General features: G+C 42.6%; 1 protein-coding gene across 5 annotated transcripts in view; it reads left to right on the top strand.

Annotated features, from left to right (window-relative positions):
• CUX1 (cut like homeobox 1) overlaps positions 1–16,420 on the top strand; it is a 263,475-nt gene that overhangs the window by 116,764 nt on the left and 130,291 nt on the right. For all 5 annotated transcript variants that reach the window (XM_065647494.1, XM_065647491.1, XM_065647490.1 and 2 more), the window contains exons 4-5: positions 373–451; positions 12,947–13,084. In XM_065647494.1, coding sequence (XP_065503566.1) covers positions 373–451; positions 12,947–13,084 — 217 coding nt within the window. The remainder of the gene's footprint in view (positions 1–372; positions 452–12,946; positions 13,085–16,420) is intronic.

Genomic DNA, 16,420 nt, shown 5'->3' with positions numbered 1-16,420 from the left:
CCAGCTCCCGTTTGTTGGGTTAGATCTTCTAAGTGGGAAAGGAAAACAGTTGTTGAGGAGAGAACCTGTCTGGCAAATACCGTGCTTTTTATAAAGATTTAAAGTAAAGAATCACAGTAGACAGCAGTGTTCATAAAAATATTGATGCTTGCTATTGTGCTGCAATGGGTCTATAAATTACATTCGGTACAAACGTACCAGAAATACTCTTACAAGGCTGCTTCTATAGGAGCTGTACACAGGAGACTCGGGTTCCTTTTTTATGTCTTAACTAGTTTTATAAGAAATCTATTCATTTATTTTTACAGCTCTGAGTGTAAGAGCTGTACTGGAACAGGTCTAAAAGGCTTCTTTTCTCATCACTCCTTCTAGATTGACGCATTGGGTAAAAGAAGCAAAGAAGCAGAGGCAGCCTTCTTGAATGTTTATAAGAGATTAATTGATGTTCCAGGTAAGCAAATTATTTCCTTATTTTGTAAAACAGATGTCTTATGTTTGTGTGAAGGCTACTGGGCATTTTTTCTATCTTTAGGTAGCGTAAATATGAGCAACGGTTTTATTCTGAAACTGATACGCTCCAGTATTGTTTCTAATGGAAAGAACTATAACTGAGGCACATTTCATGACTTCTCTTAAAACTGTTCATTGCATTTACATTTTAATGTTTGCATGAATCATTTTATATTGCTACAATATTGTGTGATTCTCAGTAATTTGTTTATTAGAGGGTTCAGACATTTTTGACAAAGAAAGATTCATCTCGAAGCTTCATCAAGAAGCAGCAATATTTGTACTTCTAAAGGAGAGGAAAAAAATGTCATACCTTCCAAAAGAAAGCAAGCCTTACTGAAAAGTAAATCACCACCAAATTTCTGTTTAGTGTAATTGTGAACATAAGTTTTATTCAAAGGCCTCGAATGTATCTGTTTTCAACTTTATGTTTGGCACCAGAAGTTTCCAGTTAATTTCTTTTTACATTTTGGGAGTTGATTTTTTTTGTTTTCCCCAACAGCAGACAAATACCATCTGAACAGATTTTTCTTTCTTTTGCAACTGTACCCAAAGACAAGAGGGAGTTAGGAGTCCAAGTCTCCACTTCCAAACCTTGGCCTGAGCTGTTGGCGTGTGACAGTGTGTGTGTACGATTTTATGCTTTTATGAAATGTTGACATTATATACCTCTCTATATTCAAAATACTTAACAAAGGGTTTGACGTATAATGAATGTCTGAACAGCAGAGTCAGACCAAAGCCTTATGGAGAAGTCAGGACTGATACCCACCCGTGCTGTGGGATCTAAGCGGTGAGAGACATTGTCAGTAAATCCTTGTAGGAGAAAGGATTTTCTCCTTTCCTTCGGTTTACACTCCTTCCTCCACACTGCACAATCTCTCTCTTGTCCAGCCTTCTCCTGCACCTGCCTTATGTTGCGTGTCAGAGAAATATTTCTTTGATTTTCTTACTACGTGTAAAAATCTCAGCCGGGCCAAGTGGTGTGATGGAGCCTGTGTGATCGGCAGCATCTCCGGGTTTTGGTCCCGCGCTGTATCCGCAGCCGGAGGGGCACACGAGCGCGCTGGTGCTGCTTAAAGCAAATTGCAGGTTCCAAGGAGAAGTCCGTCCAGTCTCCCCGAGCCGTGCAGGCGTAACAGATCCTCACCGTGCACAGCACACACCGCAGAGAGAAGGAAAACAGCAACTCGGAACGCGCGGCGCTGGCGTTCGTCACGACACGGGAGGGCTGAGTTAGGCGTGTGCAGTTAGGGGCTCGCTTCATTTACTGGTTTTTTAATTTCCTTCCCATCGTGTGTAGTCTTTTATGGTATGTATGCATCCACGGAAGGCTTTCCTTCAGAAAAGACCATCAGTATTCATTTATCGCTTGTGTTACTTTGCCTCTGTGTGGCTTTACATGTCTTTTGGCCTGTCCGTTTGGTATTTCAAATATTTAGGTGTACTTCTAGCTCCCAAACCCTGCTATGTTTTCTTTTCGGTATGAGAAGGGAGCGATGATGTTTTGAGAAAGCTATGACTGGAATGCTGCGGAGTGGTTATTTAGCATTAAGCATCACTGTTACATGACAAGGGTGCAATTTTATCAGACTTTCAATATCCTTTATAGGACCATAGAATAATTGCAGCCGAAGTCTAATTCCCAGCAGCCAATTTTATGGTTCTTCAAGAAAGCGTGTATTCCTCTCCTCAGTAATAATGTGCACACTTTATATAATTAAAAAGAGCTTCTATTTTAATTTTACTATAAAATGATCTGTATTGAAACTCCAGCTCCGGTGCTTTATGGATTCAGCCAAGTTTAATGATTTTCTTTCCTGACTTGAGCAGAGTTTTCACTCAGGCTCACCAGTAAGGAATTCGTGGGAAGGGTGGTATTTTACTTGTAAATTTTCCTATGTACATCAGGGATTTTCGGTTTAAAAGATAAAACAGGCCTTTTCATATCTCTCTCCAGCTTTATGATACTGTTAAAATAGCATTATCAGTGGTTTGTGCTGCAAAATTTATCCTTCCTAAAGGAAAGCACATGTCAAGGAAAACATTTTGTTTTATGTACATTTATACAGCTGTAATTCTCACTTAGAACATCATGCTGAACATTTTTAATTAATGGAATTAATTTTCTTATTTAATTGCCTTATTTTCAGTATGCAGTAGAGAGCCAGAGAAAAGTAGAACGCTGCCACATGAATTGCACTAATCAACAAGGTTGTCACAACTTACCTTAAAAAATAATGTGAATATGTTTGTTTTGAAGTAAAGGGAGGTTGGGTCTGTATATTGAGGAAGCTTCCATCTGTACGAGATTCTCTCTGGTTTTATAAAATCAGTGTATTCTGTTAGCACCCTTGGCTTTTAGGGTCTTAATCTTGCAAACGCTTCAAGAGAAATTGGAGCCCTGTTGTGTAAGTGTTTGGAGGAGCAGGGTTGCCTTGCAGAAGCAGTATATTCATAATATTGTTTTTCTAAAGCTTTAAAAGAAAAAAAATTAAGCATTAAAAATACTAAAATTTAAATATTTTTCCTTTAAAAAGGAACCACATTCACTACTTAATTTTTTTAACAAAACTTCATTGTAATTTTCAAGTAAAAATTAAAACGTGGAGACCCAGAGTGAATGCCAGATGAGAGTATCCAGATAAACGGGTTAAATAGTTTCACTTTATGCCGTGTCTTTATTACTGTGCAATTCCTGCACAATGCCACAGTTGGATTTGTAGGCAAAAAAACCAACAATTTTGCCTTTAAACAGAAAATCCGCAATCTCGATCTGGCAGCAACTAAACCGAGTTGGAGTTCAGGGGCTGTTTTCCTATAAAAGCTGCTTGTGTATCTTCTGTACCCAAAAAGTACCTGAAAGCTGCTTTTCCAGGTAAAATTCAGACAAAATTTGGGTGCCGGGCGGTGGGTGCTGCTTTTCCGCCTCAGGCCCGGTGTTGTGTCTGGGTTATACCCCGTACGAACAGAACAGGAAAACATCTTGTGCTTTTTCAGCACGTACGTGTTTGTGAACCGGGCGGTTAACGCCAAGGATTTGCTTTCAGTTTGGTGCGAACTGTGCAGCCTTCTGGGGTCGAACCGTAAATGGTGTTGGTCTCTGCTTAATGGGGATTTTCTCATCACGAAGCTAAATGACTCTTGGGGTGTAAAAAGGTATGTTCGTGTGTTTTTACTGGAGATTTCGCAGGTCTCTGTTGTGAGCAGATTTGCCATAAGTTTGCTATATAATGTGCATGATGTGTTTTTTAGCTCAGAGGACCTACTAAGGGAAGTATAAAATAACGGAGAAGGTAAAAAGAAGATTTTTTTTGTTTTTTAATGTGCCCTGTCAAAACAATTAAAAGCAATAACAATGAAAGATGGCTCAAGTGGAAATTTTCTCTTTCCCTTACTCCTTGCTGTCACAAATTGCACGGCGGCCGCGGGGGCTGCGTCTTACTCAGGGGGCTGAAGGCAAAACAGGCCAGTTCCCGGAGTTTTCCACGTACCCATCATTACATGTAGTATTTTTGTTTAGAAATAATATTGCAGTTCAGCCTTGCAAAATTCAAACTGCCCCGCATGGAGCTTCCTTTTTCCAAGGGATGATTTAGCTGAGGAAACACAAGGTGCTTTTAAAATAAGTAATCAGTAAAGCACAAAGTGAGCGTTAGGGCATTACTTCTAAAGGCAGAAATCAAAATTGGTTTCTCGCGCATAAAAAGAGCTTCATTCCTTCACTCCACGGCGTCTGATTATTTACAGCTTAGCAACACTCTCCAGACTTGTATTGCTCTTCGGGCTAAGAGAAGACTTCAATTTAAAGTGTATTTGATCAATGTTCTGAGGTTAAAGGTCATCTAGAAGAGAAAAAGAGGTTTGATTTTTTATTTTTTTTTTCCCCCCAAGGAATTATCTGCTGCTTATGTTGGAGGCGATAAATGTGTATGAAGTTGTTGCGTTTATGTACGTTATGTGACGTGTTTGGATTTTTCTGTAGAGCGTAATGTTAAGCAGAAAGCATAAAGGTTAATGCCAGCCCCGATCGCAGAAAGTCTGTGTAGAGTTTTCCATACCCAGCTGACCCAGAAGTTGCATGATGTGCTGAAATAGCAACATAAGCACACCCAGCCTTTTGTGTCGGTAGAGAAGAGCTGGTTTAATGTAAATTTAGGGGAGATGTAAAGAGAGGAGAAGCAAAAGAGGTTCGGACTGTGTTAAGCAAATCCCAAACTAGAATACTAGAAACATAGTTTGAAAAAGTCAATACTCAGAGCACTCTTCATTGGACTAATCGTTAGTTGTTTGGCAAAACTCTTGTCTAAAGAGCAAGATTGGGTCGTACTATACCCTGAGTTTGTGGTATGTCAAGACTGATCGGCAGAGAGAATATTTGATAAACGTTTGGTATCGTTACAGTCTGAAAAATGTTAAGCAGGTCTTGGTTTTTTAATAATATGTGTCAAAACGGTCACCCCTTTCCACATAAAATATATTTGAATGAAATTGGAGATGGACACATAAAATAAAAAGGCTTATATTTTTGCTGCCCCTAACTTTACAAGGGAAATAATATTCTTAACATGTGCCCTTTCTCAGCCTTACAGGGAAAATAACACAGTATTCCAGTGGGTAGACTTAGGAGGAAAGGAAGCAAAATAAACTTGCTCATGGACAACACACGTAGCACAGGCACCCCCTCGAACAAAGCAGTAGGGGATCTTTCCAAACACACTTGAAAATCTGATAAAATTAAGCAGAAAACGGAGCATAGTTAATACTGGGAAGAGTGAAAAGCTGTAAACCCCTGTGGCTGCAGGCAGCGATTTAGTTTGTGACTGTATCCCACCTGAAGACAAAATCCCTGATGCTGCCCCAGCACCTTCAGACCAGGTGAAAAACTAGAGTTGCATAAACATATGAAAAATGCCCCAGAGAGGGGATTTTGAGCAGCGTTTTGGTAGTTTTTGGTAGGGTCAGTGCTGCTCCTGTTTTATTTTCCAGAGCGCTCTGAATCGCCGGGGATGCTCCTCCAGCCTTCGGGTCGTCCAGCGCTGAGAAATGTAGAAGTAGCTCATAGTCACTTGATTGTCCTTCCCTCTGGGGTTTGAATTCAGAGACACAGCATAAAATACAAATTTGGAGCTGCACTGGATGAGTGCACGCTGGTAGGGCATACTGTTAGCATTACATAGTTACTTCCAGATTAAGCGCAAAGTCTCGGCCAATTCTCGTCTTCACTGTTCATTCACTTTATCCTTGCGTTTTGCAACCGGTGTCAAAATAACTAAAAATAGCTCTGTTACCTGGATATGCGTCTTGAAATTGGGCTTGTCTGATCGCATGCTTTTTTTTCTTTCATTTTTTTTCCTCGTTGAATTAATAATTGGCTAAATTCCTTTGTAAAAGCTAGAATAAATACTCGAAGGAAGAAGTATCCCTAAAGCATACACTTTAAAAAATTTATTGTGTGGTTGTCAAGCCCTATTTTGCTTGGTAGGCTGGAGGCGCGGGAGGAAGAGGGGAGGTGCAGATCAGGGGAAGGATGCGATGAATAGAAGCAGGAGGAACGTGCTGTGTAAGAGCAGATACCCCTGCGGGCGCCGGTACCGTCCACCTGGAGCTGGGAACACAGCACCATTCGAAAGCTGTCGCTTCCGGGGGTAAAGTTAGAGCAGCATCGCATATTTGGAGCAAAAGAGGTGGATTGGGGATGCGATGGGGGATATTGGACCTTCTCGGCTGCAGGAATGCGGGCTGGAATTAGGACAAAGCCTGGCTTTCGGAGGGTTTAATGTTAAGCCTGTTCAGAAGCTTTTAGGAGAAAGAATGATTGTGGCAGAAATGCTTTCAAACATAGCGGATGGTTCTTTTTATAATCTCCAAGTAGGAGAAATGAAAGTTTAGAGTACAAGTGATTTTCTGTAAGTGTCCTGTGCTTTGCGCTGAGCTCAGTGTACAAGCAGTAAATTCCAATGTCTTCAGCCGTTACTAGAACATTAACCATCAAACTGGAACATTTTCAGTTATAGTGGCTTCTCTTCTAACTCATTAGGTTCTTTTTCAGCTGGCATATTATAGTGCTATAAAATACTGGATCACCTATTATGCATACCCCACTTTCAATATTAAAAACTTTTCTGCGGATTTATTCTGGTAATTCCTTTGAAAATACAGGGAACTCCAATGCAATTTGTTAGGGAGTCAGTCATTTACTCTGCCATATATGACTTTTTTGGATACGAGTGTAGAGGCACATCTCATAATCTGGGGCAGGGCCAGGGCATCTTTTGGCAGGAGCTGTTCTAGAATCGGTAGATAAATAAAGGGTGTTTTTAAATAATAACCCAAAAGATGTTAAGAACCACATTCTGGCAGAGGGATCTATATGATTGTGGTCAAACTGGCTATATACCATCTCACATCATTTCACTTAACCCCGCAAGCGTTGCAGAGTGCTGCCACGGGGAGCTTCGGCTGTGATTAATGGGGAGGAAAGGCGCCGCTTTGCTGCGACTCCCCCATCCCCACGCACAGGGGTCGCATCGGGATCGCTTTGCCGCTTTACAGCTTTCACAAGCCGGCGGAATTTGGAATTCTGCTTTTTCGCTGGTGAGGAAAATGAGAGTCCCTCACCCTCTTGTGGGCACTTTGAATTCCCTGGTACAGCCCTTACAAAACGCTCTGACGGGAGGAGGGTGAGGAGAACACTGTAAAAAAGTAGTTAAAAAAAATAAACAGATCCCAGTCCTGTGGGGTGAGGGAGTAAGAAAAATATGTATAATTCTTGATGGAAGGAAGAACCTTTTCATGTTTTTTTATGAAGTGAGGAGTTGGAGAGATGATGAGCTTTGTTTCAAATGGAATTACGGCTATAACTCTTCTGTCCCTGGGCTACCAGAGTCATGGGGGAAAAGGAGGAAAGCTATCATTTATTCCATGAAATCTTTGTCTCGGTCTCTCTAGGCAATTTCAATTTACCCCTGAAATTTCAGGGGAGTAATTAATGAATTAATTAAGTATGCTGTGAGGTGTTTGAATATTCAAAAGCTGCAATGTAATTATTATTTTTTCTAAAACACATTTTCAGGTTATTTTCAGATACGCAGCCTCCCAAGAAAGCACTTAGTGCATCAAAAGCTGATAGAGCTGCTTCCTGCCTGCGAACCGGAGCCCGTTCTCCAAAATAAACCTCTCATTGCAAGGAGCAGCCGTAGGGCTGAGCAGCAATGCATTTAGAGTCGGAAACTTATTTTACTTCTTGACAAAAGTACCGTGACGTAGCAGAGCCGAACTTCTGGCTTTTTAAAAAAGTTAAATGACGTTAATAAAATTGTGTTGAGGATTTTTTCCCGCCCCCCCCCCGTCCCCCATCCCTTATCATTTTGTGTGGGCATTTCTTGTGAGTGGGCATTAAGAAAGCTTAGCTTACAATATAGTTTAGGCAACAGAAATACGGTCTCGTTGAAAGAAACGCGTTGCCTTCAACGGATTATTTTTAGATCCAAACCTTAGGAAACACATTTCCAGTGATATGAAATATTAATTGCCCCTGTAGTTCTGGCACTGTTTCATAACTTGCTTGCTTAACGTTTCCAGTGTTACAGGCCTGTAACGAAGAGGGAGGAGGGGATTTAGAAGAAGTCCTTTGTTTCGGAAAAATCTCCTCAGGAGCTCCATTTTAAGATACCACATGAACACTTTTTGCAATTAAGCAGAAGAACGAGCCCGCTGGCCTCGGGCAGGGAAGAACCGGGCGCCGTACGCTTTTGCAGCACCTGGCACATTTCTGAGCGTCGAAGAGTGGCTGGAAAGCGTTTGGTTGTGATGGTTTTGGGGTCGTTCGAGCGGCCCCTTCTCACCTCCCAGCGGCTGCAGCTGCCTCACCGCGGGGCAGCTCCCGATCCGGCCCGCGCGATCCAGGCCGCGCTTTGCCGCTCGCTCTGCCCCGCCGCGCAGCCCGGGCCGGGAGCCGGGACACGGCAGCGGGGACGCGGCGCCGGGAACACCCGGAGCGCGGCGCCGGGGACACCCGGAACGCGGCACCGGGCACCGACCCACCGTCCGGCCCGGCCTGGGCGCCCCCGGCCCGCGGCGCCCCCCAGGTGGGGTTTGCACAGCGCTTTCCTTGGGGAAACTTCCCGGTGAGCAGCGCTCCGCAGCGGCGCGCAGCAAAAATTATCTGTACGTATCTATAAACGTACGCGGAGAGAGGGGGTGATTGGCCACAGCGCTCTGTAAATTGTACATTTAAACGACGACATGGTTTTTCCACTTCATTTGGCAAATTTTCCTCCCGCAGCCCATCCCTCCGTCGCTCCCCGCGCAGGGGCTGGCGGGTTCGCAGCAGCCGGAGGAATCGGGGCTGTTCGGGATGCGGCTTCTCGCCCCGCGCACCAAAACCAGCCCCGGCCAGGGGGTTTTCAACATTAACTTTCCAGACCGAGCTCATTTTCCTTGAGCTGAGGTGGGCTCCTTCCCTCCTCTTCTTAAATAACGAGGGTGGTCCCAGCATACTCCATATCGAGACAGCTTTTCATCAGTTGCTCATCAGCATGCTAATTGCCGTATGACTAATTATGCCCTGAATTCCAGTTGATTTTCTTAATGAGACAGCTGGGTTAATTATGTAATCGTATGATTACATTAGCCTAGAGTGCCCTGGCGAAAAGTACGGCGGGCAGGAGCGTGATGTCATGGCAGGACCGCGCACAAGGGGGGACATTCATCCCAAGCAGCGACGGGAGGGCAGCGGTACCCACACTGCTCTTTGTGTAAACACTTAGATTGAATTATTAAGATCTGTGCCTTTTTTTTTTCTTTCTTTCTTTCTTTTTTTTTCTTTTTCCCCAGCTCACAGAGGGAGGGGGGCAGCGGGTTTTTATAAATGAAACTCACTTTGGAAATTCAGCTGGTCATCCATAGTGCTGTTCGACCTCCCGGGCTGCGGTTGGTTCGAGCAGCGCGGGGTCGCGGTGCTGAGGTGCTGCCTCTGGCTATCCGTGTAACGCGCTCTTTTGGCAAGATGCATCTTTGCAGCCCTTTAAAAATTGTTCCTAAAATATGTAGTTTACATGCACACGCAGGAGCAAAAAAAAAAAAAAAGGTTATCTTGTGCTGCTATTCAAAAAAGATTTATCATCAGGCCATGTATGTGGTGTGCGAATAGTCTGAGAGGTGTTGCAGCAGCTGCGTTGCGCTGGCTTGTTTGATGTGAACTGCTGTAAAGATGGTGTTACGTTTGTGACGTTAATTTTTTTCACGTCTGTGTTGATTGAGACGTGTCCATCCGCCTCCACGAGGACAGAAGCTCAACCCGTGCGGGGTGTCCCGGTGGGGAGCGCAGGGACGTGCCCCGGGAGCTGCTTGGGAAACGGCACCAGAAGGACCGTTCGTTGGGAAGCAAAGGCAGGAACAGGCTTTGCAGATGCTGGTTTTAAAATCTGGCAGTTGTTATTTCTTGTATGGGAGCGTGGAAAAAGCCTTCTCGAGGGTTGGATCCGGATGCAAACACGGGATGCCAAGGGCTTCTTCGTGTGCGTAGTTTGCAACAAGTGGGTTAGGAAAATAGAACAGAATAGGAAGCAACAGAAAAAAATATACTAAAATTAGTATGAAAGTAGACATCTCAATTTACTCTTGAGCAATAATGATCTTGCTAAACACCTTTAAAAGTTCTGAATGAGCAGATTCCTTTTACCAGTTTTCTCGTTTCTTATTTATCTTATGCCTAGCAGGGTTTCTGAAACTTTGCAAGGCAGAGAAGATTCAGACCAAGAGAAAATTTGTGATGAGGTTTCCTCATTTAAGTGTTAAGTGAGATAATTCTTCTATGGATTGCAGAAAAGGCGTTTTTTTCTTTGCCTCTCTCCGTAAGCTAGTACCACTTGATGTATTTTTTTTTTTTTTTTTTGACTGTGTATGCCTGTTGTTTGTGTAATGAATCGAAAGTTTTGGTCCATTGCTTGTTTAAAAATTCAGTGACCTCCTGTTAAATGACATGAAACACACTTTGTCAGTCTGGTTAATATAAAAAGTATGCTTTTTCATGCATGCATGTGTTGGGAAAAGGAGAGTATTTTCATTTCTTTTTAAATCCACTCCACTCAGGTAAGGAAAAAGTTGTTCATATTGTAAGGTTTATACTTGTTTCACATTAATTGGTGTTTGTAAATACTTCAGAAATCTTGGGGGTTTAGGTTTTTTGAGGTTAAAGAGCATGTTGGGGCTTGCCATGAGAAATGAAGTATTTGTCTCTCTGCTCAACATGTCTTGGTCATTTTATTGTCCTGCAATGGTTAGTTTTCTTTAATGCCATTTATAAAAATTAAGTCGAAGAGGTGCTTCAACCATGGGGTTTTTTTTACATGTCCTTAAGCAGTTTTTAGTGGCTGGAGGCCATTAGTCCTTCAAACAGGCTATAGCGGAGTTTGAAGTTCAATGCACAGAGACTGTTTTTACATTTTGTTTGTTCTGTTTTGCTACTTGAACATTAACCTTTAATAGAGCTAAATTAAATATACATGTCCTGATGAATAATTATGAGATTGCAAGCATTTTCATTTTGTACATAAAGCTTCTCAGGGACTGCAAATTTGGCTAAAGGTTTAGTCATTATTCTCTTCATAATGCCCATGTTATTTTTGTCTTTTAATTCTTTACTGATTTAAATGTAAAAAGCCCTGAGTATTTGGAGCAAAGTACCTCTCGTGAGCGCCCTGGCGTTTTACCGTGGGCACGTTAAAGTGAAGGGGGCAAAGTGCACCCACAACTTCGTAAAGTTCGATTCTTTCATTGTGGCTTTTTAACGCAATTTTACAGCAGTATCGTGACCGAAGCTTAAGATCCCTGCCTGCTATGTTTTGCGGATCCTGTAAGGATGTAAGCCGCGGATAGATGGAGGCAATCCAGCCTTCCTTGGTGCTCAGCAGATGGATGTCCTGGGCCGCTCTTTGCAGAAGCGCTGAGCTGCACAGTGTGACAAAGCGGCCGCTCCAGATAAAGGTCGACAGACCTACGGGGGAGAAGGGTGATGTTGTGACAGCCCCTGCCTTAATTGGACCCGACATAAATATTGCAGGGCCTTTAACTCGTGCTGCTGCCGTGACTTAAACTTTATATTTAATTCCTTACCTGTACCCCTTGTCTCTGCCACAATAACATTTTAAGTTTGATTTATTATAAATATTTTAATACAGATAATAATAACGAAAAGTATTTGGCCTAAAAAGCATAAATGAAAAAGCTGTGTAGTCATAAACTATGTATGTACAGAGAACAGATGACAAGCAACCTAGATTTTGTATTATGAACAGGGTAATGCCATAAGCTGTTGAAGAAGCGAAGTAACAAAATGCAGCAGGCTGCTACTTATAATGCCTCTGAGCTCAACATAACCCAGTACTATTCTTTTATAAACTGTGAAACAACGCTGGCATATTGAAAAAACACACGGGCTCATGCTTAATGTGTTAACAGAGGTACAATGGACTTATTATGTGTTTCCAGAGACTGAGGGTGGTCTGAAAAATGAATGACTCTGGTGGTTGAAAATTAAGTGAACTCCCTAATATATACTGTTGTTGATCCACTGAGTTTGGTGTTTAGCATTCCTCAACAGGAGACTAAATCTTTGCAGCCGTTTCACAAGAGATGCTGGCGCCCATAACAGAAATGTATTGAATAATCTTTTGTAAATCCACCGGACTCCAGCGTTTTCCTATTCTGACTGGGAGGAGGTCCCAGAATAAATCACGTCTGTACACATCAGGTGTGCACTGAGGACTCTCTTGAGCAGAAGGGGATGAACAGCGGAGAATTATTACTGAGAGGACATGTCAAAATAATGTCTGATTTCTGTTCAATTAGTAGTAGAAGAAAAAGGGGGAACAAGAGCCACAAACCCCAAGGTTCATGGAATTAATTACATCCACACAATATTTCTGATTATTCTTGGTCTGCCAATTAGAAAAAGTACGGCTTGGATCTCCATGATCAAAGAAGCTTTTTTGAGGTCAGCTGTGCAGGATGGCACCGTTTGCTTCAGAAATCCCCTCCCGCAGCAGCGGAGGCGTGTGAGGGACAGCAGCCGTCAGTGACCCCTGCAGTTCCATTGCTTTTTACCCAAAACCCCTCGTTTTGCAAACAAATTCTTGAAACTTGAGGCTCTCCCGTGCCCTCGTACCACGAGTATCTGCACCCAGGGACGCTGCCCTGGGGATCAGCACCAGGATGAAGAAAGCACACCCCGGTTTAAAGGGTAACATAGATACCCCGAACCATCTCTGGTTGTTAAAGGTGAGAAACATACAGGAATGATAACACAAGGCAGGATCTTACTGGCATTTAAAATGGATATTAATGGAGAAAACAGGACACTTGTGCTCTGAACTATGTGAATTGCAGAAGCGTTGCTCTTATCTTACGTTTTATTTCACTGTTTCTTTTACAGATCCAGTTCCAGCCTTGGATTTAGGGCAGCAGCTTCAGCTGAAGGTTCAACGTATGCACGATATTGAAACAGAGAACCAGAAACTTAGGGAAACTCTAGAGGAATACAATAAAGAATTCGCCGAGGTGAAAAATCAGGGTAGGTTGCAAATGTATTCATTTATAAGCTCTTAATGCGTGCTGAAATGTGAAGACTGGGATTAAATTCGGTTTTATTTCTTACAGGTAGGGTTGGCAGTAGCATTGAAATTCAGTAAAGCAAGTATAATGGTCTGTTATAGCCACTTCTGTATTTATGTGTATAGATATGACTTTGGGTAGAGTTTTGTCTTCCGTAGCACCAGGTCAGAGAATGGAGCTGTTATTCTGCATATTTGGTTGTCACTCCCTGAAAATTGCACCCCTGACTGACATTATATGTAGACATTTAATGAGAGATGGTGCTACTGCTGACATCAAGCTGAATGTACGTGTGGGTGTGCGTAGCACGTGGCTTTTTACACAGACACACACGAAAATCCAGTATTTTATTACACACAAATCTGCCCCAAGCGGAACTTTTTCTGTACCCTGTTTTTCCTTGTCTAAATCTGCAATGTGTTACTGAGTATATTCAGCATACCTACTGTATATTTACTCTAGAAACTATCCATAGGGCAATGTAAATACAAGCTAATACTGTTTAATTATTTAAGTAAGTTTTAATGAGACCAGAGTACATGAAAATACATGAAAATCTCAATGAGATTTAAAGCCGTTGTGTTTAAGACTGTTCAAGTTTTCCTGTGATTCAGGAGAAAGTTTCCTGCACCAGGAAACAAAATTTGCTCAGTTGTACACCTGCTTGCCTATACATGGGACTTTGCATTTCCATGTTTGATGCTCAACTCTGGGTGGTGGAAAGGTCAATTTTTAGGCGTTTGGGAAAATGTGGGGGGTTTTGGTTTTAGTTTTTAATACTGTGGACCTGTTGCACCCAAGCGGGTACCATTTGAAAGCTACGTAACAACTAAGTTGGTTCTGTTCCATCTCCTTTTCAGCAGAAGGGGCGTATTTGCAGTTCTATATTGTGTTTTAAGGTGGGGGGTGTGAGCCACGGAGAGGACAGGTACCAGTATTCAAGGATTCAGGCTGGGCTGCAGAAGCCGCCGTGTGGGACCCGTGATGCTCGGAGCCTCGCAGCGGGTTTGCTGGAAAAGTCCAGCAATTGCAGTTCGCTGTGCAGAGGTTTCCTGAGCCTGCGCGTCCTGTACATCCAGCGAGACACAGCGGTTCATCCCAGAAAGCAGAAAATATCTCGACTTAGAGTTTTTTGCTGCAACTGCTGATAAACTGGCATTTTTCATTTTCCCCGCTGTGCACTAACTTCCTTTCTGTTTTGCCACTGTATTATTTGCATTTTTTTTTTTGCAATAGTTTTGCACTCTGTTTCGAACAGGGGTTAATAAGATATCCAGGGAAAAGGCTGTTGTTAGCTAAGGGTGCTCTGATCAGTTAATCTCTGTGTTTGGAGGTGTGCAGGAGATAGACGGTTCCTGTAAGAACTTCTTCCAAAACTGGTATAAATGACAGTGGCAGCAAGCTTTAGCTGACCTGAACAATAAAGAAGGCACTTAATTCTTCGAACAATGTAAAGGATTAAACCGTGCTTGTCCAACACATCTATTGTTAGGTGTCTAAAGGTAAAAACAGGCTTTGCAACAGAAGTTGTAATTTTTTCCCATATTTGTGTACTTCTTGCATTAATTTTTGTGGGTTTGTATCCACTTAAACATTACAGCCTCGTCGAGATGCAGCTATATGCATTTCCATGAGGCTGTTTAACTGTGTGCTCCTCCATATACCTGAATATTTCTGCAGATGTATGTCTGAAAATACCTGGAGCAAAGGTGGCTCTGGTACAACACGTACAGCCTTTGTACGCGTGAATAAGCAAACTTTTGTCTTTGCGAAGGAGCATCCTTTGCTTATTCAAGAAAAGATCAGAATTTGTGTTATTTCCTGGATCTCAGAGTAGAGTTTCCCTTGGCTTAGAAAAAAAAAAGAAGCGACATGTCATTTTCACAGCCTGTTACTCATTACTGAGCCTCATCTGATTTTTGCACGGCTAGCAAAATCCCGCGCCTTCGTTCAAAATCAGCTGGTTTGCTGGCAATCAGTTTTACCTCTTTCCCCTCCTGTTTGTGCTCACGGTGGCCCAAGCCACCTTTGGTGGAGTTCCCAGGCTGTGGACCTTGTCCCCATCTACCAACAGTCTGGCTTTGCAGTTCTCCAGTCGACTTCTCAAAGTCTAAACTTCGAAAGGATTATCCCTGGTTTTCTGTGATACCGAGATTCTTTTCCCCAAGCCCACAGGCTTTGCTTCTCATAGTAGAGTTTGTCTTTCTGTGGTGCATCTGCAGAATGAGAACTTTTTATGTCCAAAAGTCTTTTTTCCGCAAGCGTTGCTAATGGCATCTGTTAATAAGCCGCCGTCTCCAAACCAGCGCATCCCTGTGTAAGAACATTGAAATGTATTGCTAGCTGTGAGTCTTCTGGCAGTCTGACGCTTTTTCCAGATTCCATTATTGTTACAAAGCACACTCTGGTGCACGTCCCGCGTTTCCTCCGATGAACCCTATAAGGATTCAGCCCTTTCCTGGGGGTGGGATCGAAGGGATTTCGCGTAGGGACGGATCAGGGCACGTCACGAGACGCTGCCCGTCAAAGGCTGCGCCATCAACTGCAGCTTTATGCATCTCCTCTCGTCCATCACCAGGCATAGCGAATGCAAGAGAACTTCTTTATGTGAGAGAAGGGTTTCTGCAAATTCCCTGGAAGGCTACAAGCGCACTCAGAAAGTTAGAGTAGTTAATGCTTGTGCGTAAAACACGGTGTCGATGACAAGGCAGTTAGAGCAACACGGATGTGAAGGGCTCCAGAGTGTCTCTTGAATCTGATCTACTGTTAATACAGCAGTTAAATCCTAACTGCCATATTTTTCATCAGTTGTGAAGCAGAACGTAGCTGTATCCCAGATATGTGTTCAATTAGTGTTGGATTGCATCTGTGCATGAACCATAGGAAAACTGCCTCATCTTACATGAGCACAGTTATGTGAATTAACTGTCCTGTGTGTAAATGCATACTTAAACCTACACTGGGACTTTATTAATCTCCACTCAGCAGAAAGCTAATTTGAGACTAGTCAATAAGGTGATATTATATTTTACAATTGATTTTTTTATATCTTTTTTTTTTTTTTTTTTTTTTTGGTAAAGTCATGTTAGGAGGAGCCTTCTTCGCCCTGCTTTCCAGCAAAAACTCTATTGATCCTTCTCAACCTAAACACTTAAAGTTCAATTTAACATTTAGGGAGTAAAAGGTCTCCAAAGGGACTCATATCCATTGATTTTGTGTCAGAGTTGAAGAGCTAAAGTTTAAAACACACTGAGCCTACAGGGTAAAGAAAGCCTTGTGTTGTGGAACCACGTGG

The sequence above is a fragment of the Caloenas nicobarica genome, chromosome 17 (genome assembly GCF_036013445.1).
Source record: "Caloenas nicobarica isolate bCalNic1 chromosome 17, bCalNic1.hap1, whole genome shotgun sequence".
Classification (NCBI taxonomy): Eukaryota; Metazoa; Chordata; class Aves; order Columbiformes; family Columbidae; genus Caloenas; species Caloenas nicobarica.
The sequence above is the reverse complement of the archived record's forward strand: the minus strand, read 5'-3'. Positions and strand labels throughout refer to the sequence as shown.